The sequence below is a fragment of the Oryctolagus cuniculus genome, chromosome 20, assembly GCF_051225735.1.
Source record: "Oryctolagus cuniculus isolate XC-2025 breed Fujian yellow rabbit chromosome 20, ASM5122573v1, whole genome shotgun sequence".
Taxonomy (NCBI): Eukaryota; Metazoa; Chordata; class Mammalia; order Lagomorpha; family Leporidae; genus Oryctolagus; species Oryctolagus cuniculus.
Genome location: NC_142886.1, coordinates 15,272,723 through 15,297,920, shown reverse-complemented (window position 1 = coordinate 15,297,920; position 25,198 = coordinate 15,272,723). Strand labels below are relative to the sequence as shown.

Here is a 25,198-nt window from a genome sequence, read left to right as displayed (position 1 = left end):
GCACAGCTCCTTTAACTGTCATCTGTTTGAAGCTACCAATCTGAGCACGACAGACTATTTTTTTTCAGGCTTTGGTTGCCGTAGGGATCTCAGCGGGGCTGGGAGGCACCAGCTCAATCTTGACTTAGTGCCCAAACGTGGCATTGCAGGCTTCGAGTAAGGCACAGTCGTGCTCAACAGCACCGGGGCCTTCTTCGTGGGGTCACAGACAAAGCAGACCGTGGCTCCAGGCTGAAAAGTCTATTTTTCTTATGTTTATGACAAGACAAGTACTGTGGACTGTGAGCTGGCTTCTGCAGCTTCTCCTAGAGTTAAAACATGCCTTACTTTTTAGAATTTGCTCAGGGTTCTCTGTAAGTATCATTCATTCATACTAACAGCTGCAACAGGATCCCAGAATCTTTCTGGATCTTACTGGCCACGTGGCGACACACAGCAGTGAACCCGTGAGTCCCATCCCTCTCCCCTTCCTCCCACCCATCCTGAGCCGTGCCTTCCGAAGGCTCGGGCTGACCTCCTGGGAGCTCCTCCTGCAGTCCTCTGAAGCTGAAGCTCCTGTGTTCTGAATCTCAGATCCCCTTCTTTTTCTTGATTTATTCTATGTGTTGAAGCAAATCGGGTATGAACTTCACGAGAAGGTGTAAATGAGGTGACTGTTTTGCGATATTGAAGCAAGTCTCTCTTCTACATGTGTAGGCGGTGACTGATGGTGTGGCTGGGTAGCTAACGTTGGAAGTCACTTGCCCTCAGAAGTGTCTAACTTCTAGCATAGCATCGCGGTGACACGGTCCCAAACAGGGCCATGCAGGGGGCTCAGCAGGTAAGACGCCAGTCGGGATGCCTGCACTCCTTACTAGCAGGCCTGAGTTGGAGTCCTGGTTCTGTTCACCACTCGCTTGTGACTGATGGCTCGCCTGGGGTGGAAGAGAACAGGGAAACCCTTGCCCGGACTTGAGGCTGCCCCGTACCTGAAAGAATAGCGCACACCTCTTGTAACTTCCGGTGCTTCTCTGTGTATTCTTCTTCTGCCATCTGAAGTTGTGGAAGCTGATCAACTAGCTCATCTTCTTTTTCTCTACTAATTTGTGCTTTCTGAACAAATATCTCCTTTAAAGAAAATCAAAGAATTGAGAAGTACAATTTTGGAGAATTTTTACAACATTTAAGAATAGAATGTAAGTTCTTTAAAATGTATTGTTTATTGGGGAGAGGGGGGAGAGAAAGAGAGAGAGAGAGTGAAGGGGAGGAGAAGAAGAGTAACCATGAGTGTTCCCATGCCACCTGCCAGTGGTTTCCCACACAGTCCCACCTGCCACCAAGGCTGTTGCCAACAGCTCCACATAATCGAAGCATGTGCTTTTTTTTTTTTACCTGAAAAAAATATATCTTGTGGTGCTACTTTTTCAGGGGAAAAAAAAGATAGATTCAGAATGAAATGGAAGCCTTGTTCATGGATTTACTTTACATTTAACTGATAAGAGCAAGATACGTTATTTCCCCTCCCCCTCATATAGTCATCCAAAATTGTAGTTATATATAAAACAAAATTTACCTCATATTTGGTTAGCTCCTCTATTAGCATTTTTTCATTTGTAATAAATTCTGCTTCTTCTTCTCTTAATTCTACTGTAAGTTTGTCGATCTGTGCCACAAATTCCTCGATCTCCTTTTCTCTAAGAGTGGTCTAGTGGGAGAAAAATGAGGTTTGTCGTTTCTCTCGTACTGAGCAGTCAACCAGGCAGTTTAAATGGCCCGGTGAATTTACATCTTTTCCACAAGATGTGTCTCTGACTTCAGATTATATGTTTGTTTGTTTGTTTTTGACAGGTAGAGTAGACAGACAGTGAGAGAGAGAGACAGAGAGAAAGGTCTTCTTTGCCGTTGGTTCACCCTCCAATGGCCGCCATGGCCGGAGCCAGGTGCTTCCAAAGGCAGGAGCCAGGTACTTCTCCTGGTCTCCCATGGGGTGCAGGGCCCAAGCACCTGGGCCATCCTCCACTGCCTTCCCGGGCCACAGCAGAGAGCTGGCCTGGAAGAGGGGCAACCAGGACAGAATCCGGCACCCCAACCGGGACTAGAACCTGGTGTGCCGGTGCCACAAGGCGGAGGATTAGCCTACTGAGCTGCAGCGCCGGCGACTTCAGATTATATGATTTCTCAGTAACCCCTGAGAGGGGTTTTATTTTTCCCTTCTAGAAATTAGGTGTTCACCAAACCACACCTATAAAAGGCCTGAGGACTGGGAGGGGCCGGAATGGGCAGGACAGAGGGTAAACACAGGTGATGAATGGATGATGCTGGGCTCCTGTTTTTCAAGCGTGTCCCCCTAAGCACTGACCTCAGACCAACGTGTGGTTCCATGCTTCACAAGCGTATTCTGGACAGAACTGCTACTCACTTGCGGGACTCCTCTAGTAACACGCAAGTGGATACAGTTCTCAAGGAAATGAAACAATTTACACAAGAAGTCAGCAGCAAGGGAAAATGCCTTTTAATAAGTTTTTTAATATGGAAGGAGAATCACTGATATGAAACACAGGGAACTACAATAATTCTAAGTCCCTTGCGTCCCCTTACCTCTCGGAATAATTGAGCTCGTCTGCGTTCTGCTCGCTCAAGCTTTTCTGCAAGTTCTTGTACCTCTGCCCTTGCTTTGACTCTCCAGCGCGCATGCTTTTTTCTCAAACAAGCTATTTTCCACTGTGTTATGATACTGGATATGAGGACGAGGAGAACGACTGTTAAACTGACATAGCAGAGCGCCCAAGAGCAAAAGGAATTCAGAGCAAAACAAATTGTGATGATACAAAATTGTTTGCGATGCAGACTATGGACATTAACTGAAAAACAAAAAAAGACAAAACACTGACTGCAAGGAGTAAGAAGTCATGTCTGTTTGTCCAGTAGGACAGTGGACAAAACACATTCACTGGCCCGCCTTGCTTGAGGTAAAAGATAGGAATGGACATGGCTCTGGGCAGGTAGACAAAGACGAGGCCCAGGTGGGGACAGCAACAGAATGACCTAAATTGTTCAAGTAAGTTCCATAAACTAAATTTCAGTAAAGGATTTCAGTGTTCTGAGTTCTCACATTTTCCTCCTTAACAAATATAAAAACATTACATATTTGGAGTTTGGGAAAAGTGGAAAAGGAAGGAAGAAGAAGAAAGAAAATTGGAGTCATCAATAATAACATTAACAATAACAACAACAATACAATACAGCTAAGTGTAGCAAGTCCATTGTAGGTCCACCCATGAACCTAAATATTTTGCATGAGAGGACTTCAAAGAGTTTGTAAAAAAATGGAATTAAAAAGATTATTTTGGTATAAAATATTTTTGAAATCCATGCATGGTTTTTTCACAATACAAATTTTCCATGAATGTTTTGATGACCTCTTGTATGCATGGATTTCACAATTCTTTGCACCAAAATAAACTTATCTTTTAATTCAATTTTCCATGAATTTTCCAAGTACCCATGTAGAATTTTATCTCATTTACATTCACAATTTTTAAGGTGGGTACTATGATCACTCCCCTTTAAAGGGATGTGAGGCAAGAGAAGTTAACCACTTTCCTCTGTCCCCACACCGGTCACCTCCCCTGTGGTTCACCCAGAAGCTTGGGTGAACAACAGGCCTTGTGCAGATATGGACAATGTCATTCTTTGGTGACCCCACTCAATTGAAACAGAAGGAAAACTTTGTTCTGTTCAATACCTCAGTCAAACAAACACACAACTTCATTAGCACGCTCATTCCATGGATTCCAGTAACCAACAAGCACTCCGCACTATTCAGTAACACCACACATAGTATAGCTACCCGAGATGAACCTTTTTTGTTTTGTTTTACCATCTCTGACTTTCTCTTTCCAGGTTTTCACTTAGGAGTTTTACTTGTTTCCGGTATGTTTCTTTTGTTGTTCTAAAAGCAAGAAAAATATATTAGATTTAGCATTGCTGGGAGCTGCTAGAATATACAAGATACACTCTGTAGGTAAAGTATAATTCTTTCTTTGAAATTTTTAACTGACATAAAAATTGTACATATTTATGGGATGCTATGTGATGTTTTGATATGTGTATACATTTTGTAACGTCCAAATTAGGGCAAACGTGTCTGTCTTCTCAATCATCTAAGAAAACATTCACTATCTCTTCTAGCTTTAAGAAGAACATTACCATTATCTATAGTCCTCCTCCTGTGCAACAGAACACCAGAACTCCCAACTCATATCTAACTATAACTTCATACTTACTTTTTATAAGATTTATTTATTTATCTGAAAGTCAGAATTACAGAGGGAGGGAAAGAGAGAAATCTTCCATCCGTTGGTTCACTCCCCAAATGGCCACAAGGTGGGAGGGGGCAGGGGACGGGATCGGGTCGGACCAGGTCAAAGCCAGGAACCAGGAGCTCATTCAGGTCTCCCATGTGGATGTGGGGCCCAAGCACATGGGTCATCCCTGCTGCCTTCCCAGGCTCTCTAGCAGGGGGCTGGATTAGAAGCAGAGCAGCCAGGACTCAAACCGGTACCTATTTGGGATGCTGGTGCTGCAGACAATGGACAAACCCAGCACCGGCCCCAGCTTATTATACTTATTAATTAACCTTTCTCCATCCCTCCCGACCCCCTTCTATCACCAGCCTCTGAGATCAACTTTCTTGGTCTTCACATGTGCGTGAGATCATGTGGTACCCGTCTTGCTCTGCTTGGCTTATTTCACATAACATAATGGCATCTAGTTCCATCCACAATGTGTAAATGACCCTTGTTCACCCTGTTCACTGCTGAGTAGCATTGCATCGTGTGTGTGTGCCACGTTGTCTGTACCCATTCAGCAGCTGATGGACATTTAGGTTGCATAGTTCTTAAGCTCAACAGACACAAACTGTGCAACAACTAAAGGTTTTAGTGGCAGGCTGACAGAAGGACAATTATAATTGGTTCCAGAGCAAACTGATTTTTCAAGCCTTGAGGTAGCTATCCAAGAATAGAGAAGAGGCGATTCTAGGGGAATAATTGAGGAAGGCTTGCTGGAGATGAACAGACAAGGAAGGTGGACTGGCAGAAGGAAGGCACAATGTTGCCCAGGTGGGGACACAATCGTTTACAAAGATGCAGCAGCGAGCACCAGGTCGCACTCTGTTTTGACATTAAGCAGGCTTCCTGCATATGCTGGATAGGAGGGTAAGAATACGAGGGGCCCAAAAAGTTTACAAAGAAAAGTACAATTAAAAGATAAGGTTATTTTGGTGCAAAAAAAAAAATGAAATTCATGCATAGTGCTTCCATAATATGCATTTCCCACGAACTTTTTTTTTTGACAGGCAGAGTGGACAGTGAGAGAAAGAGACAGAGAGAAAGGTCTTCCTTTGCCGTTGGTTCACCCTCCAATGGCCGCTGCGGCCGGCGCGCTGCGGCCTGCACACTGCGCTGATCCGAAGCCAGGAGCCAGGTGCTTCTCCTGGTCTCCCATGCAAGTGCAGGGCCCAAGCGTTTGGGCCATCCTCCACTGCACTCCCTGGCCACAGCAGAGAGCTGGACTGGAAGAGGAGCGATTGGGACAGAATCCGGCGCCCTGACAGGAACTAGAACCTGGGGTGCCGGCACCGCAGGCGGAAGATTAGCCTAGTGAGCTGCGGCGCCGGCCTCCCAAGAACTTTTTAAAGTACTCTCATAATGCTATGCCACAGGAGGAATTAAGTCACCAAATTGTTGAGGAGCTCTGGGTTCTAGGTTGGGTTCTGTAGACTCCAGAAAGCCAAGACAGGTTCTGGAACCACAGGAAAGCGGGAGCTGAGGAAGGCAAGCCTTTTGTGACTGGGCGGATGGCAGTGTGCAGGTAACGGAAGCCTGTGTTTTTGTTCCCCTTCTTCCCTGTGAAGTGCTTCATTCGCAGAAGTGAATTAAAGCCGCAGAAGCAAAATATGCATAAATGAAAAATACAATATGAAATTCTGCAAACAAAATGTCAAAGGCTCGGCATATTCATGAATGAAATTTGGAATACAAAGTGCTGCCACACCAGAAACGTGACTTGCTCATGTTTTCTCTATATTTGGAATCAGCATGGGCTCTCAATTTCCTACCAAAATAAATCCAAACTCCTCCCCTGAATCTCTGAAGGTCTTCACAATACACCCAGCCTTAGTGATTTTGATATTTACATGTAGAATAGGCCCAGAAAGGATGTGAACCATCCTTCTATTTGATGAGCAAACATAAAACTCTAACTTGCTCTCAAGGGTCTAGTTCAAGTTTTTAAATCCTTACATAACAATAATCACCTATCTCTCATTCTTGTATAATTCACGCTTTATTTTTCTAACTCATATGTGGCTCATTATTTCTTGTGTGTTAGGCTGGCTTAGCTGTGCAACTAAACTATGAACTATGAACATGCCAGTGTTGGTGGAAGTGTGCAATGCAAGCATGATTGTGTGGGAAAGTTTGACAATAACTACAAAAATGGAAATTATGACTGCCTTTAAGATCTAGTAAATCAATTTTTCAGACTTCATTATAAAGAAATAGTCCCACATGTTAACTTCAAAAATCGTTTGTAATATTGGAAACAGGAAAAAACCCAAATACTCATCAATAGAGTGCTGGCTAAACAAGCTGTAGTATAACCTGAGACAGGCATGTGGCCTAGAGGTTAATACACCTGCATTCATACTGGTGCATGAGCTTAATTCCAAGCTCCGGCTTCTGTCTCCTAGCCTCCTGCTAACGTAGACCCTGGGAAGCAGCAGGTTCCGGCTTCTGTCTCCTAGCCTCCTGCTAACGTAGACCCTGGGAAGCAGCAGGTTCCGGCTTCTGTCTCCTAGCCTCCTGCTAACGTAGACCCTGGGAAGCAGCAGGTGATGGCTCCAGTTTTTGGGTTCTTGCCACTCACATGAGAGCCTGGATTGGGTGCCCAACTCCTGGCTCTGACTGGGGCCCCAGCTTAGTCCTGGCCATTGTGGGTATTTGTGGAGTCAACCAGCAGATGGACACTCCCCATGTCTTTCTCTGTCTTTCATATAATAACATTTTAAAATAAAAAATATATAGTATATATTTATGCATATATATTAAATAAATATTTATAATGTTATACAAAATGAACTTAAGGTGATAAAGTTCAATATATTTATATTACATAAAATATACTATAAAATTTAAGGGGCCGGTGCTGTGGTACAGCAGGTTAACCAACCGCCTGCAATGCTGGTATCCCATATGGGCGCAGTTTGTGTCCAGTTTTCATCTGGCTCCTGTTAAATGGCCCGAGAAAAGCAACAGAAGATGGTCCACATGCTTGGGCCCCCGCACCTATGTGGGAGACCAAGATAAAGCTCCTGGCTCCTGACTTTGGCCTGACCCAGCCCTGGCCTGTGGCCACTGAGGAGTGAACCAGTGAGTGAAAGATCTTTCTCCCTCCTTCTCTCTCTCTCTCTCTCCTTTTCAAATAAATAAAATAAGATCTTAAAAAAAACATATGTATAAGCTATAAAAGGAATACTATGGAATTGGAGAAAGGAATGAGGAAAGATGTCTTATATGTATGATTTTTTCCTTCTTTATTACGAAATATGAGAATACTTCAAAAAGTTTGTAGAAAATGGAACTCAAAGTATGAGTTTATTTTTGTCCAATTTTTTTTTCATAATATTAGGGAAATGCATCTTATGAAAAAACTATATATGGGGGCGATGCTGTGGCGCAGCAGATTAAAGCCCCAGCCTGCAGTGCCGGCATCCCACATGGGCGCTCGTTCGAGTCCCGGTTGCTACACTTCTGATCCAGCTCCCTGCTAATGTGCCTGGGAAAGCAGCAGAGAATGGATCAAGTCTTAGGCCCCTGTACCTACATGGGAGACCCAGAAGAAATTCCTGGTTCCTGGCTTTGGATCAGCCCAGCTCTGGCCACTGTGACCATTTGGGGAGTGAATCAGTGGATGGAAGACCTCTCTCTCTCTCTGTCTCTACCTCATTCTGTAACTCTTTCAAATAAATAAAAATAAATATTAATATATACATATGAATAGAAAAATATTTTTAAAATATTTATTTATTTATTTGAAAGGCAGAGTTAGAGAAAGGCAGAGAGAGAGAGAGAGAGAGAGAGAGAGAAGGGTCTTTCATCTGCTGGTTCTCTCCCTAGATGGGCACAATGGCCAGAGCTGTGCCTATCTGAAGCCAGGAGCCAGGAGTTTCTTCCAGGTCTCCCATGTGGGTGCAGGGGCCCAAGAACTTGTGCCAACTCCCACTGCTTTCCCAGGCCATAGCAGAGAGCTGGATTGGAAGTGGAGCAGCTTGGACTTGAACCGTCACCCATATGGGATGATGCCACTGGAGGCAGTGGCTTTATCAGCTATGCCACAACGCCAGCCCCAGAAAAATAGTGTTTTTTTTTTTAATTTTTTTTTTTGACAGGCAGAGTGGACAGTGAGAGAGAGAGACAGAGAGAAAGGTCTTCCTTTGCCGTTGGTTCACCCTCCAATGGCCGCCGCGGCCGGCGCATCGCGCTGATCCGATGGCAGGAGCCAGGTGCTTCTCCTGGTCTCCCATGGGGTGCAGGGCCCAAGCACTTGGGCCATCCTCCACTGCACTCCCTGGCCACAGCAGAGAGCTGGCCTGGAAGAGGGGCAACTGGGATGGAATCCGGTGCCCCGACCGGGACTAGAACCCAGTGTGCCGGCGCCGCAAGGCGGAGGATTAGCCCAGCGAGCCGCGGCGCTGGCTTGAAAAATATTTTTTACACCCAAATAAACTCATACTTTCAATTTCCTTTTCTTAAAAACTTTTTGATGTTTTCTTGTAGTTTCCAACTCTACAGAGAAGTACAAATAACAGTACAAAAAAAATCCCATATACCCTTTACCAACTTCTCAAATGTTTCCATTTTACCATATTTGTAATTCTCCCAAGATAATTTTAAGTGAAAAATCCAGTTACAGAAAAGTATAAGCCAATGTTTGGATACCCACAGATACATACCTGTAAACAGCGATTATCTCTGTAAAGACATGGTGAGATTAGGGTAACATTTATTCTATAAGTTGCACATTTCTCTATTTTCATTGTAAAAGCAGATATAGGCATTACTTTTTTCATCAGAAAAGAAGAAAGTGAAAGTGATTTGGGGCTGGCGCCGTGCTCACTAGGCTAATCCTCCACCTGCAGCGCCGGCACCCCGGGTTCTAGTCCTGGTTGCTCCTCTTCCAGTCCAGCTCTCTGCTGTGGCCCGGGAAGGCAGTGGAGGATGGCCCAAGTGCTTGGGCCCTGCACCCGCATGGGAGACCAGGAGGAAGCACCTGGCTCCTGGCTTCGGATCGGCGCAGAGCACCGGCCATAGCAACCATTTGGGGCATTTGGGGGGTGAACCAATGGAAGGAAGACCTTTCTCTCTGAATCTCTCTCTAACTCTGCCTGTCCAAAAAAAAAAAAAAAAAGTGATCTGGAACAAGAGAAATGACCATCATGGGTGAGGGGATTCGGTGTGGTGACAACGTGCAGGCTCGCTCTTGTCACTGGACCACAGCTGTTCCTCGTGTGCATTTGGAGCCTGCTATCCCTTTAATGAAGGCATCAATGCTAATGACTTTTTGGGACTGTATAACAGAGAAAGCTAATGATAAATTTCTGCCTCTTTTATTGCGGTGTAGTAGAAACTGACATTGATCTATGGTTACCATTTATTAAAAAGTAAACGCAGACAAGAGTCAAGACTGAAGAAGTCAAAGGCAGCAACATACTGATGAAGTTCTCGGAGGGTGACGAGTCCTTCTTCCATATTTCTGATGTCTACCTTCCTTTGTGCTATGAAGTTTTCTTTCTGAGCAATGAATGCCAGTTGTTTCTGATTTCTACCATGAAAAAACAGTTATCATTTGTTAAGGGGGAAACAGTTTTAATTCCTCAGCATGAGAAAATACGCAAACATACAACAGGTATTTAACAAATAGTTTGGGGAGTCCAAATTGTGAACTATTTACCAATATAAATAAATAAAATTAGAAAACAAAGGGTTTTTTTGTTTTTTGTTTTGCCAGTGGTGGCTAAATTTAAACTTATGCCTAGGATTCTCACAATATTTACGAACATTTCAGAGCTCACGGGAGAACACTCATTACAATAGTAACCGCAAGAAGAGTCCTGTTTCACTCCGTCTCTCTGCGAGCTGGGTCTGCCCTCAGCACTTATCACGGTGTCCTGTTCTATGAAGGGCAGACGAGTCCATCAGATCAACTTTGAATACTGGCTTTGCCTCTTAATAACAGTGTCACCTTGGGCAAGAACCTTAGCCTGGGGATAAGCCTCAGTTTCACCATCCATAAAATGGGGATTACAATCCCTGTCTCACTGGATTTAATAAGTTGTCAGGTACTTGACCCAGGACATGGACCGCCAAAGTGGTTTTTATAGAGTAGCTATTCTTTGCCTTAACTTGCAGCATGGAATAGCATGGCTGAGACAAGTTAATGGCTTTGCTGGAATGCTTAGACATTGACTGGAAATGGCCCGTAACAGACAGTGTTGTATCTAAGTCTATAAAACTACTAAGGGCTGAGTTGCTATCTCCTCACTTTTTCCAGAATTTATATATTAAACTCTTAAACCTCTAGGTGATGGAAAGATAGAGAAAATTAGAGTCATTTTTACTTTCTAAATTACACATTTCTGTTTAACTTTAAAAATAAGGCTCGGGGGCCGGCACTGTGGTGCAGCGGGTTAATGCCCTGGCCTGAAGTGCAGGCACCCCAATGGACGCTGGTTTGAGACCCGGCCACTCCACTTCCAATCCAACTCTCTGCTATGGCCTGGGAAAACAGTAGAAGATGGCCCAAGTCCTTGGGTCCTTGCACCCACGTGGGAGCCCTGGAGGAAGCTCCTGGCTCCTGGTTTCGGATCAGCGCAGCTCTGGCCATTGAGGCCACCTGGGGAGTGAGCCATCAGATGGAAGACCTCTCTCTCTCTCTCTCTCTGCCTCTCCTCTCTCTGTGTGACTTTCAAATAAATGAATAAATCTTTTTTAAAAAGTAAGGCTCAGGCATCACTTTTTTTAATCACACACACACACACAAAATTAAAGTGATTTGGAGCGGCAGCAATGAACGCCATGGAAGCCAGTGCTGTAGTAACATTTGGGGCTTTGAGAAACAATTCAGTTTGGATGAGGGCGTGAGGATGGGGCCCTCATGATGGAATTAGTGCCTTTATAGGAAAAGACACCAGAGAGCTCACCAGCCCTTGGCCTTGTAAGCCAGAAAGAAGACCTCTGCTAGCCCCCTGCCACGCCGGCCCTGGAATCAGGCTTCCAACCTCCGTAACTGAGAGCTCAATGTCTGTTGTGTAAGTCAGCCAGGCCATGGAGTTTTATTCTAGCAGCTGGAGCTAACTAAGACAGAACCCAACAATGACGGCCAACTTTTAGTGTCACGGTAACTTGTCATCAGTACATTTCAGGATTCCAAAGGCTAACTCACTTAGTATTGACCTGAGAGAGGTTTTTGCCCAAAAAATACTAACAATTTCCTTCTCTGTAGGCTATTCAACTGGATGAGATGAAATGACTGCAACACCTCTCTGTAGCTTAAAGGCTTCTCCTAAGCGGGCCACGGTAATTACATTTCCATATGATTCAACTGCGAGTGCAGTAATGATTATTACTTACATAACTTCCTGCTTGCTAGAGGGTGCTGTGAGCAGCCATTTTAAAAGCATGGGTGAATGCTCACTATCTGTTTGCAGGCAACGCATGAAGTCCTGGAGATGCCGAGTAAGACAAGAGTGACTGCCCTGACCTCCTGGCAGCTCTGGGACCAAGCGCTTTGTGCCCAGTGGACGATACTGTGGTGACCCGTGATAAGGAAGGACACGAGCGAGGGGCTTCAGGAGGTTCATGCTGGCAGAAAGGAGGTTGAGGCACTGGGACTAGGGAAGCAGAAAACGGCCTTTGAAGGGCGAGTCACACAGAGGGGCTGGGCGAAGGGAGCGATGCTGGAGAAAGGCAGAGCGGGTACCAACCGGAGTCCGATAGGTGGAAAAGACAGGGGATTTCCTTTACTCATTGCCCAGTCCATTGGGTTAGGGGGTTGTCCAATGGCTGAACCCTTCTCCGGGCAAGGGCCTGCAGGTGTGGAGCCTGTTTATGAAAAAGGCAGGGAAACCTCGTCGTTTCTCCGGATAGTCTCACAGGGTAAAAGCATAATGACTCCTCTGCGTTCTGAATTTAGAAGAAAAATTAATGAATTTGGTTTTCACGTATGTGCCTTGAACCAGGCACGAGAAGCATTATTTAGAATGACAGAGGCAGATTAGGGGCGTGCTTACTAGAATATGTCACTTTTCTCAGCAGAATGAAAAACTAGGATGAACCCCAGTAGAGAATCACCACTTTGAAGGCAAGGAAAGCCCCCCAAACCACAGCATGCTGAGTCACATATGGATCATGGTGCAAACGTACTCATCATAGATCTTCCGTTTGTATACAAAAACTTTATCCTCCTCACTTAAGACAATCTTCAACTGTCTCATCAGAGTCTGCAGTTTCTCTCGTAGATCTCTGTTCTCTGATTGCACCCTGAGTCGTTTCTCAGTCAGCTAGGAAAAAACAAAGGAACCGGATAAGAGGACTTAACTCCATCACCCCTTTGAGGAGGGCAGCATCAGGCAGGCAACTCTCCAGGGCACTCGGTTTGCTGCTTAGTGCACAATGAATGGGCCACAAATGCCATCCATGTCATGGGATTCAATGCCACAGCAAAGCCGCGATCGCACCTTCTGGAGCCTTTTACAGATGATGACAACAGTGTCTGCAGGCAGCAAACACGGGTGTAAGGCCACAGTGTAATGATCCATATGAAGTAGGAAACGCTGTAGACACACTGTGATCACCCGGTGGCAGCTGTGTCCTTTCCCCGGAACAGGGACTATTCTAAGGGGTAAAGGTAGCATACACAGACGCTCTCGACTAGATATTATGCTTGCTTCTTGTTAAGTACAGTTGCTCTATATCTGTGAGTTCTGCATCAACCAACTGTGGTTCAAAAATATTTGAAAAAAAAAATTCAAGAAATTTTCCAAAAGCAAAACTTTGTCACGTGCTGGGTACTATGCTGAATTCACACAGATGCAGTGATGGGCAGGTATCCTATAAGGCACTATTAGTAATCCAGAGATGGTTTAAGCAAAAGCCTGTGTGTAGGTTGTATGCAAAAACTTCAGCTTTTATAAAGGGGACTTGCGCAACTTTTGGTTTCAGTTTCTGCAGAAAATCCTGAAACCAATTTCCCACTGATAGCAAAGGAAGACTGCGTTTCTATTTGAGGACAAAACATAGTACCCATCAGTTTCTGCATGAGGTAAGAATTTGGTGCCTGGATGTGTCTAGTGAATTGCTTCAAATGAGTGAAGAAAGGTTTAGCGGGAATGCAGGACTGGGAAGTTCAAAAGAACCTGCACGAGGACCACTGAAATAGCTAAGTCAAAAAATGTTGACTTCAAAGTGTTGAAGAACCAACCAGATAAGGAAGAATTACTGGGCCTAATTCTAGGAGAAGAATCCAGGGTGACAAGGGTTGCATTTAAAACCTTTTGGTCTGAGGACGTTTACTAACACGGAAGAAACCACTTAGCCCCCGAGTTTTTGTCTTCTTGAGTGACAAAGGGGACCAAAGTCCAGGTGTAGGGTTCATCCAGATGTGGAACCTGGATCAACCTCCCTCTGCTGGGGGCTGGGATCCCAAGGAGCTTCGCTTCTGGAAAACGGTCCATGGGAAACTGGCCAATCATAGTCCTGCCTGACCTCGATAGCCAGGGAATTCAGGGATGAAGATGGTTTTGGACTGCCAAACTAGTAACACTGAAAACCTGAGGCAGAAAACAAAGGAGACCTGAAACAAATGAGACATATGCCACACGTGTGCACTGGAGAGCTGAGTATTGTGAAGTTGTAAAATCCTCTCCATGGCTGGCACCGCGGCTCACTAGGCTAATCCTCTGCCTTGCGGCGCCGGCACCCCGGGTTCTAGTCCCGGTCGGGGCACTGGATTCTCTCCCGGTTGTCCCTCTTCCAGGACAGCTCTCTGCTGTGGCCAGGGAGTACAGTGGAGGATGGCCCAAGTGCTTGGGTCCTGCACCCCATGGGCGACCAGGATAAGTACCTGGCTCCTACTTCGGATCAGTGCAGTGTGCCGGCTGCGGCGGTCATTGGAGGGTGAACCAACGGCAAAGGAAGAACTTTTTCTCTGTCTCTCTCTCACTGTCCACTCTGCCTGTCAAAAAAAAAAAAAATCCTCCTCTCCATTAGCAGATTTAATACATTCCCAGTGAAAACCAAAGCAGGCTTTTCTGGTAGAATCTGACAAACTGATAAACATTCAAAGGGCCAAGAATACTGGAGCAATCTCCAAGTTGAAGGATTTATATTACCATCTATGAGACTCATTTTAAAGTTACCATTCAAGACCATATTGTTTTAATATGAGGAGACACAAATAATCCAACTAAACAGAACAGAGCCTACAATCTATCCATACATTTATGATCCACATTTGATTTCTGATGATAAATCAATAATAAACTTATGATAACAATGCAACTGTGACACACTGGAGAGGAGTACTATCTTTTGATTAAATGGTACTGACGAATGGAGCAACTTTATGAAAAAATTTGAATTTGATCATTGTCTCACACTTCACACACATATATAAATTCCAGGTGGTTTATTGTTTTCGATGTGGAAAGTCAAACAAAAAGCTTCTAAAAGATAATGAAAGACAAAATCTTCATGACACAGGTCACAGAAAGCATTAACCAAAAAGGAAAATATTGATAAATTAGGCTTCACTAAAATTAATGTGATTGGTTCACAAATCCTATGTATTTACAGTTTACATGCTATTTATTCTGTATAATATTTCATAACAAAAAAGTTAGACCCCACAATCAGTACATTTCCAAAGAAAATGAAATCAGAATGGCAAATGCCCTCCCATGTTCAATGCAGCAGCATTTACAGTAGCCAAGATGTGGATAGAATAAACAAGAGTGTCCATCAAGAGATGAATGGATAAAAAATGTGACAGATATGCACAATGGAATACTACGCAGCCTTTAAAAAGACGGAAATCCTGTCATCCACACCATGTATGAGCCAGGCAGACGTTACGTTAAACGAAATAAGCCACACACAGAAAGACAAGTATGCATGATCTCGTTCATATGTGGAATCTTACAGTGCTGAACTCATGGAAGTAGAGTAGAATTGTGGTTACCAGGAACTGGAGTTGGAGGAGGAATTGGGGAGATCTGGGTGGGGGAAGTGTTAAAATACAGTTAGAATAGAGTTTACTATCAATAATTTGCCTCCAATAATCTGTGAGAATTGCAATGGGATATCATTAAGAGCCCAAAATTCCCACTCTAGTGAAAATAATAAGTGGGTCATAGCCTATTTATTTATTTGAGTGATCCTCACTCGTACCATGGAATTGGGTTGAAGGCTATGAATTGAAGAGAAACACGTCTATACCTCCCTCTTTGACCTGGTGAGCCAGGCCAGTTTGGGGACCCAAACTATTCAGACATTCATGAGGCTGGAAAATGTGTGGCTGTTACTTGAAGACTGTCTAACAGCTGTTACAACTGAGATAAATGGAATGGGTAAAAACAAATTGCTCAGAAAATGAAAAACAATTTAATTTATTTAATTCTTTCACGTGTATTTATTTTAAAGGCAGAAGGAGAGAGATACACAGAGATGCAGAGAGATCTCTTATCTGCTGGCTCAATCCCAAATGCCCACAACTGCTGGGGCTGGTTCAGGTGGAAGCCCGGAGCGCAGTACTCAGCTGAGTCTCCTGTGTGTGTACCAGAGACCCAAGTACTTGAGCCATCACCAGGTGTCTCCCAGGGTGCTCATTAGCTGGAAGCTGGAATCAAGAGCAGAGATGAAAGCTGGACCCACGCATTCTGATTACAGACAACTTTGGGAGCCAACACTGTGGCACGGTGGATTAAGCCAGCACTTGCAATGTCGGCATTCCTTAAGAGTGCTGTTTTCAGTCCAAGCTGCTATGCTTCTGATCCAGTTCCCTGCTAACATGCCTGGGAAAACAACAGAAGATGGCCCGAGTCCCTGGGCTCCTGCCACCTATGTGGGAGCCCCAGAAGGAGTTCTAGGCTCCTGCCTTCAGCCTGAACCAACCCTGGCTGTTGCAGCCATTTGGAGAGTGAACCAGCAGTTGGAAGATCTCTCTCTCTCTGTGCCTCTCCTCTGCCACTCTGCCCTTCAAGCAAATAAAAAAAAAAAACAAACTTTTTTTTCTAAAGGGAACTTTGGTTGGTTTATGTCTTCTCATATGTTTGAAGCCAAAAGAATCAGAGAAAGACAAGCCTAGGGGGAAGACATCCTTAATGCTGATAATTCCCAAAGCCCCAAATGGAAAAAATTTAATGGTATAAACCATTGTTCTGAAAGGATTCCTCTTCGGATCTCCCCAGTGAGCCCCAGGGTATGGATGCGGGTCTCAGACAAAGGACAGTGCTATACTTTATCACAGAGGGAGAAGAATTGGGAGGTGGGGGTCCTGTATTTTAGAGCAAGAGGATGGATGAGTACCTGTAGGAGGAAGAAAAGGTGGGGGGCAAGACGGCCCGGAGGTCTGCAATGAGATTCTACCGTCCCCTCATCACCATCATGTCCAGCAGAGTTTGCAGTAGATCATGAAGTGCTCAGCACCACTGAATTCATTTTAGAAACTAGTCAAAGGGCTGAATTTTACATCCTGGTTGACTGAGGACGGTGGGCAGAGGGCACCGGACACAACAAGACTCGAACTGTGGAAATAACTGTACGCAGAAAGGCACTGCAAAATGTTTGTGGAAAATGGAATTAAAAGGTAAGTTTGTTTTGGTGCAAAAAATGCTGTGATGTATGCAAACTTGTGTACAGGGCTGTCGCTTCCCCTCTCGTGGAGGAACGACACTAGACCCTGCGCTGTTCCTTTTGCCTGGCCCTTCCCAGGTTTGCTGCCATTCCCTCACTCGTGGAGGAACGACGCCGTCCCGGATTAGCTGCCAGCCCCCGCCTCCCCGGGTTTGCTGCCGGCCCCCCCACCTCCACGGAGGGGCGGCACCCCCGCCGCTTTCCCCGCTTCCGCGGAGGAGCGGCACACCGCCGGCCGGCCAGCTCTCTCAGGGGTTGCTCAGATGTTCCTCAGATGTTTCCCAGTGCATATTTTCTCTCTCTTCCTTTATAGTCCTCTTCCACCAATCCATGCTCTGCTGCCCACACACCGAGCACGCTGCTCTCCTCCAATCAGGAGCAGGATCAGCTCCTGCAGCTTGTTAGTCAAATTGGCGAGGCAGCTGCGTAGAAGCTGTTTGCTGTCTCTCAGCACCATATTGTGGGAGGTCAGATGCATAGTGTTAGTCTTAGTTCCAGTAACTTAGTCTAGTCTCAGTTGCTCCCCACACAGGGCTTAGGAGAGGAGATACCATGGGCATTTCTCCTTCAATGCCAGGGGCAGGAAGAAATTCCAGGATGCCTAGTGTGCCTGTGTATTTCTGGGTATGCATAAATAAATACAGGTGTAGTGTGCATACTGCCTCATAATCTAGTATCTGACACTCAGTAACATACTGTGAACAATGCTAGTGCTTTTTCAACCAAGGTCCTTCCATTGCATTTTAATGGTATTCCCTTACTCCTGATTTTTTACTACCCTAATCAGTGCTTCACTGAATATCTTGCAGCTAAATTTTAGTTTAAACCGATATTTACTTCTGAGACAATATCTCTTTTAACTTCTTTAGAAAATGGCAAGAGAATTCTCCTGGGGGCTAAATCTGCCTCAATTACTTCTAAGTAATACAAATATTTTAAAGTGCAGCACAGCTAAATGATCATAGTTTTTCTAAATAATTCACATGAAAAAGATCCATTAACCATGGACATTCCTAATGCAAAAAACCACTATTCCCCCTGAAGAGTTATCAAAAAATTATTCATCTTTATATTGGCATATTTTCTCTTCTGCATATTTAGGATACTTAGAGAGGCAATAAAAATCCTTAAATCAATTACTGTGAAGGATCATTATTATTAATCAATAAAAATTGACTTAAAAATTCCACACTGCTCACACCTGTTTAAAATTTTAACTAAAAAATAAGATATAATTACCTTCTGAAACTCATAATTTCTTTCTTCCTACCTGTTTTATCTTTTGCAGATATTCAGTTTTCTCAATATTGGATATACTGTCCAGCTTCTCCTTGTGAGTTGTGAATAAACGCCTATGAACAAAGCGAGCCAAACAGATTCATATCAGAGCATGTTTTCTATCAAAGCCACATTCAGTTAAGACATCAGAAACTTCCAATTCCCTTCTCCCCACTCAATGTATTGATCTTTCTAGGTATTGGAATCAACAAAAGTATTGTTCTTTAAAATAGATGAATGAATATTCATTTAATTATTCGTCCACTTGAGAAGCAATTATTGGACACCTGTGTTCTGCCAGATATGTCCTAGATGCTCAGGATAAAGCATAAGCCAAGGCTCTACCCTCATGGAAATCATATTCTAGTGGAACAGTCAGAACAAAGGCAAGGTATCAAAAATAAATACTTCAGATAGGGGTGAGTGTTCCAAAGAATAACAAGTGTGACAGTGACACCTGACAGCAGGGACTCCATTTTAGAGCACCCAAGACTCCATCTTGAGAAATCCCCCCACACCATGAGACTCTGGTCAGAAACTAACTATGGTCTAAAACTAAGACAACAACAGTGCACTGCATCCTGCTTGGCAAAACAGTGAAACCCCCTGGCATGATCGCTCAGCCTTAAAACAAATAGGCTGCACCTGGATTAACGTTAAGATTATAATTTATTCATACCCCACATATGATTTAGGTCGGTACCTGGACTAATGTCAAGACTGTAATTGGGCCGGCGCCGCGGCTCACTAGGCTAATCCTCAGTCTTGCGGCACCCACACACCGGGTTCTAGTCCCGGTCGGGGCACCGGATTCTGTCCCGGTTGCCCCTCTTCCAGGCCAGCTCTCTGCTGTGGCCCGGGAGGGCAGTGGAGGATGGCCCAAGTGCTTGGGCCCTGCACCCCATGGGGGACCAGGATAAGTACCTGGCTCCTGCCATCGGATCAGCGCGGTGCGCCGGCCACAGCGTGCCGGCCACAGTGGCCACTGGGGGTGAACCAACGGCAAAGGAAGACCTTTCTCTCTGTCTCTCTCTCTCTCACTGTCCACTCTGCATGTCAACAAACAAACAAACACTGTAATTGAGGCTGGTGCCCTGGCGCAGAAGGTTAATCCTCTGCCTGTGGCGCTTGCATCCCATATGGGTGCTGTTTTTTTAGGTTTGTTTGTTTGACAGGCAGAGTGGACAGTGAGAGAGACAGAGAGATAGGTCTTCCTTTGCCGTTGGTTCACCCCCAATGGCCACTGTGGCCGGTGCACCATGCTGATCCAAAGCCAGGAGCTTCTCCTGGTCTCCCATGTGGGTGCAGGGCCCAAGCACTTGGGCCATCCTCCATTGCACTCCCGGGCCACAGCAGAGAGCTGGACAGGAAGAGGAGCAACCGGGACAGAATCTGGCGCCCCGACCAGGACTAGAACCTGGTGTGCCGGCGCTGCAGGCGGAGGATTAGCCTATTGAGCTGCGGTGCTGGCTGGGTGCTGGTTTTAATCCCGGCTGCTCCTCTTCCAATCCAGCTCTCTGCTGAGGACTTGAAAGAAAATCTTTTCAGGCAGAAAGAACAGCTGTTGATAGTATCCAGAGACGGGGGGGAGGGGGAGTGGGGAGCGGGGGGAAGCTTAGTGAATTTGAGGAAGGGGTGTGATGATGCTGGAGGGATAGACAGGTACTCGATCATGTAGGGTCAGGTAGGAGTTCAGATTTTATTCTGAAGGAAGCCAGGGGAGGGTTAAAAAACTATTATTATTTGCAAGGCAGAGAGACAAAGAGAGAGCTCCCATCCACTCCCTAAATGCTCACAACAGCTGGGACTGAACCAAGGCGAAAGCCATTCAATCTAGGTCTCCCACGTGTGGTAGGATCCCAGAGCCCTCACTGTTGCTTCCTGGGTCTGCATTGGTGAGAAGCAGAAATCAAGAGCTGGAGCTGGAAACCACCCAAGTGTTCCAATGTGGGATGTGGGCCTTTATCTGTTTATTTATTTTAAAGATTTATTTATTTCAAAGTCAGAGTCAGGGGGAGACAGAGAAAGAGAGAGATCAATCTTTCATCTGCTGGTTCACTCCCCAGGAACCAGGAGCTTCATCCAGGTCTCCCACATGGGCCATCCTCTGCTGCTTTTTCCAAGCCATTAGCAGGCAGTGGGATTGGAAATGGAGCAAACGGGACATGAGCTGGTGCCTACACGGGACACTGGTGTCACAGGCAGCGGTTTTACCCTCTACACTATGATGCTGGCCGCAGGATGTGGGCCTTTAAACTGTCAGGATAGATATTTGCTCCCCAGGAGAGGATTTTTTAAAAATGTTTGTTTTCATTTACTAGAAAGGCAGAGCAGAGAGAAAGAGAAAGAGAAAGGGAGAGAGAGAGAAAAGAGAGGAGAAGAGAGAAGAGGGAGAGAGGGAGAAGGAGAGCAAGAGAGAGCAAGCGAGCAAGAGACAGATCTGTCTGCTGTGTCACTCTCCAAATGCCCACATTAGCCAGGGCTAAACCAAGCTGAAGCCAGGAGCCAGGAAATCCAAGCAGGTTTCACACATGGGTGGTGGGGCCCAGCACTTGAGCCATCACCTGCTGCTTCCCAGGATGCACTGGCAGGGCGCTGGGTTGAAGTGGAGCAGCCAGGATTCCAGCTGGCACTATGATATGGGATATGGGCTTCCCAAGCAGTGGCTTAATATGCTATGCCACAACGTCCACTGCAGGGAAGGATATTTTAGCAGAGAAATAACATGATCCCCCGACATGACAATTCTGGTTACCCTGTGGAGAAAGACAGCAGAGGAGGAAGACAGACCAGGTAGAAGGCTGTGTGGTCAAGAGAAGATAATGGTGGTTCTGATTAAGATTCTAAGAGTGGAGGTGGCATGTAGGTGCCTACAGGATATACAAAGGCACTTCACAAAGTCCTTAGGAGGTGGGCAGCTAGCCTGGCAGTTAAGATGCAAGTTAAGATGTCCACATCCCGTATCAAGAGTATCTAGGTTTGCTACCTGACTCTGGCGCCTGACTCCAGCTTCCTGCTAATGCACACCTTGGGCGATGGCAGCTGGTGGCTCAAGCAGTTGAGAATCTGCCATTCATGTGTGCCAACCTGGATTGCATTCCTAGCTCCAGGCTTTGGTCTCAGACCAGCCCTAGCTGTTGGGGGCACTCTGGAGTGAACCAATGAATGAAAGTGCTCTCTCTCTCTGTCTTGTGTGTGTGTCTACTTCTCCAAAAAATGTTAAAGGAAAAATAGAAATAAAAGATATATTTGTTTTGGTGCAAAATATTTTTGAAATCCATGCCTAGTTTTTTCCATAATATACATTTTCAATGAACATTTTTTGTGCAAAAACTATGAATGGACTTTAAAATTCTGTGTATCAAAATAAGCTTACTTTTTAATTCCATTTTCTGTTACCTTTTTTAAGTACTTTGTATTTTGAAGATGAAGGTAAGGGGATGTACCTTTGGATTTGGTTAGAGTTGGGTTAGGGTTAGGTAGTGAGGACAATAGGAGTGGTGGGTAACTCCTAGGCTTTGGGCTGGGGTAAGTACCTAAGCAGTGGTGCCACGTTCACTGGCAGGGGAGGCTGTAGGAAGAGCTGTGGAATCAGGAGTTCTATCTCGGATACTATGTCTGAGGAGTCTAACAGACCGTTCAAGCAGAGAGGTCAGGTCAGCGACAGAGGCTGCGTGTTTAGACCCAGGGAAGAGGTCAGGGATGGATATGTACACGTGGGAGTCACCAGGGTACAGAGCAGGCTTGAAACCATCAGACTGGAGTGGGGGTTGTGGCATGGAGTGTAAACTGTCACTTGCGACTCCCACGTCCTGTGCGGGAGGACTGCTTTGGTCCCAGCTACACTGCTTTTGATTCAGCTCCCTGCTAATGCATTCTAGGAGGCAACAGATGATGGCTCGAGTTCTTGGGCCCCTGCCACCCAGCCGTGAGGTCTGGTGGGGTTCTAGGCTCCTGACTCCAGCCTACCCCAGCCCCGGGCTGAACCAGCTAAAGGAAGTGCTTGTTCTCTCTCTGTTACTCTGTATTTCAAGTAAATAAAAATAAACATTTTAAAAATAAAATAAAGCCATGAAACTGGAAGAAAAATCACACATGGAGAATGTGAACAGAAAATCATAAAGGGCTGAGAACTCCAAAACTTGGACAGAAAACACAACTGGAACAAGTTAGGGTCCTGAGGACAACCAACTCGTGTAGTAAGTGAAGGAACAGAAGGGAGTATTTCAAGAAGGTAAAAGTGATAGACTGTGCCAAATTCCACCATGACTTTGAGAACTGTAAGGGATAGGCTAGGCCTCCAACTTTTGACAGGATGGATGGAAATCACTGGTAACCTTGGTAACTTGTAAATCATTTCAGTTCCCCCTCCAAGCATCTAGAATCTTAATAACTTCACGAATTTTAATGGCAAGCATACACTGTGGGTTACAAAGTGGACATCACTTATGTACAACATTTAGCTTCCAGATTTCCCATGGGCTGAAAACCATTTGAATGGCAAGGAGAGACCATAGCAATTTAGAAAGGGGACACTGGGTTTGCCTTTAGCTGTATAAACAGAGCAGGCCAGCTCTCAGCAGTGATAAGCAACAAGGACCAAGCCATCAATCTGTGGATCTGTAATGCATCTGAGGCGCTCTTATTGTCTAAACACACAATAGAATTTAAACGTGTGGTGGAGGGATTTGTTTTCCATCAATATTTTGACTGCAAATAGGTAACAGTGCTATTAAGCAACCTTCCTTCAAGTTAAAGATTTCACTGGGAAAAGTACGGCTTACGCTCTAGATTAACAGGAAGGTGAGTGTGCCTATTACTTTACTTTCTTGCATTATTTGCTCTTATAGAATTTTAGAGAATACAATGCTGGTTTTTCAAATCCACCAAGCAATTGCTGGGTTACCTCTATTCACCTCCACAGGTAGAAAAAATGAACTAAGAAAAAAGTGAGAATATAGAGAATTTTCTTTTAATTTCATCAAATTAATCAAAAGCACTTTTTTCTCAATAAGATGCCACAATAATGAAAACGTTTGAAAAGCCAGGATTACAAAAAAATGATGGGCCATTAAAAATGTGTGGTCAATGACTCCTCACTTCCTTCTTGAACATATATTTAAAACAACTTAGCTAACAGAAATACTGCTTATAAATAAAACTTTATTGATAGAGGGATATTTTTCATTGTAACTGCTCATAATAACTTATAGGCTGATTCACATGTGTTCCACTGTGACTTTTTCCCTAGTTTTTCTTCAAAATTTGTATGAACTAAAACTATTAAATCACTTAGCAAGAAAAGGTTTATTTTTCCTGAGTTTTAATTATGGTATATTAATTGAACTTGGCATATTTTAAAATTATTGCCTATTTTAAGCACATTATACTCTGCTATTGTGGGGCTCTTTTTAAAATTTTTATTTATTTGAGAAACAGAAAGAGAAAGAGACAGAGAGGGATAGAGAGAGCAAGACAGAAAGAGAGAGGGGCAGTCAGGGGGAGAGGGCTCCCAGTTACAGGTTCACTCATCGAATGCCTGCAAACAGACAAGACTGGCCTGGGCCAAACCAGGAGCCTGGAACTCAACCCAGGCCTCCCACATGGGTGGCACAGACCAACCACCTGAGCCATTCCTGCTGCCTTCCAGGGTCTGCATTAGTAGGAAGCTTAAATCAGGAGCTGGCGCAGGGCACTGAACCCGGGTACTCCAACATGGAAGGCAGGCATCCTAACCACTGGCTTAACAGCCAGCCAAAGGCCTGCCGCTACAATTGCTGTGGTTGTAATCACAGTACATTGAAATCTACGAAGGAGGATTCTACCAGGGAAGTCACTCGTCTTTGTGGCGTCTGCTCGGCCCATAGGTGGTCTATTGAACTGTCAATGAACCACTGAGGCGGGCCCCAGAAACCACATTGTAAGACTACATCTTCCAGGCCAGAGCTGACTGCACTAGGAGCCAAGACTGGACTAAACACATTCCCATGTGAAATCGAGGATTCTTCTGGGAGAGTCGCTGGCCAGCCTCTTCAGATGGCTGGACCTGTGACTGACAGTCAATACAGAGAATTTGGCTCAGCCATAGTGTGCATGTGTTCACCAAGGAGAGAGCACCGTATACAGCAAAGAGGGAAGAATGAAACACTCAGAGAGGAAGCAGAGTGTGAGCCTTTGGATGGATGGGAGCCTGGCCCCAGTTTCTGGTTCCAGTCCTGTGTGGAGCAGTGTTCACGCCCGACGGCCTTGTATTTTCTGAGTTCTGCAAGCCCTGCCTCACGACGAACAAGAACTGTTCCAGGTAGGCTGTGGCCTTACAGCGTGTCCCACTAGGCCATGCTCCACGGGCATTTCTGTTTGTAGGGAGTCAGGACTGGAAATGGGAATAATACAAGTACACTTCAAAAAGTTCATGGAAAAACAGAATGAATATATTATGCTTATTTTGGTATAATTTTTAAAAATCCACACAATTTTTTCATAATATTCATTTTCCATGAACTTTTCCAAAGATCTTGCACCTTCCAAAGAGTTCTCGCCCCCTTTTCCAAACTGACTACATCACTCTTAGTTTTTTGTTCCCTTGATTATCTCAAAGCCTGGCTAATTTCAAACTGAAGAGATTAATTTTAGTGAGCTAAGAGAATACAATTTTCATCTAATATTAAATAAATATCTTTAAATGAAGTAGCATATTCACCTCTAGAAATGCTTGAGTCAAAATAGTGTCTCACTTACATTTTGTCCTCTAGCATCTTGCAGGATTTCTTTATTTCATCCACCTGTTTTTCCCAATGATTTATTGATCCATGTAGCTCTGACATCTCTAAATTGTGATCACTGAGAATCTATTGAAAGTTCAACACAAATATGGCATCCAGTCATCATCAAGTGATTCACAACAGCGGCTCGACTGCGCTAAACTCATGAATCAGTCATTCAACTTTAGCTTAGATCTGTCCTTCAGT

The 25,198-nt window shown here is 44.8% G+C and overlaps 1 protein-coding gene across 2 annotated transcripts in view; it reads right to left on the bottom strand.

Moving 5' to 3' along the window:
* The window catches only part of CCDC175 (coiled-coil domain containing 175), a 74,738-nt gene that overhangs the window by 27,573 nt on the left and 21,967 nt on the right, over positions 1 to 25,198 (bottom strand). For both annotated transcript variants that reach the window (XM_002719516.6, XM_089322480.1), the window contains 8 exons: positions 24,969 to 25,078; positions 18,223 to 18,304; positions 12,465 to 12,601; positions 9,754 to 9,864; positions 3,860 to 3,931; positions 2,578 to 2,713; positions 1,553 to 1,684; positions 969 to 1,107 (listed from right to left, as the gene is read on the bottom strand). In XM_002719516.6, coding sequence (XP_002719562.4) covers positions 969 to 1,107; positions 1,553 to 1,684; positions 2,578 to 2,713; positions 3,860 to 3,931; positions 9,754 to 9,864; positions 12,465 to 12,601; positions 18,223 to 18,304; positions 24,969 to 25,078 — 919 coding nt within the window. The remainder of the gene's footprint in view (positions 1 to 968; positions 1,108 to 1,552; positions 1,685 to 2,577; positions 2,714 to 3,859; positions 3,932 to 9,753; positions 9,865 to 12,464; positions 12,602 to 18,222; positions 18,305 to 24,968; positions 25,079 to 25,198) is intronic.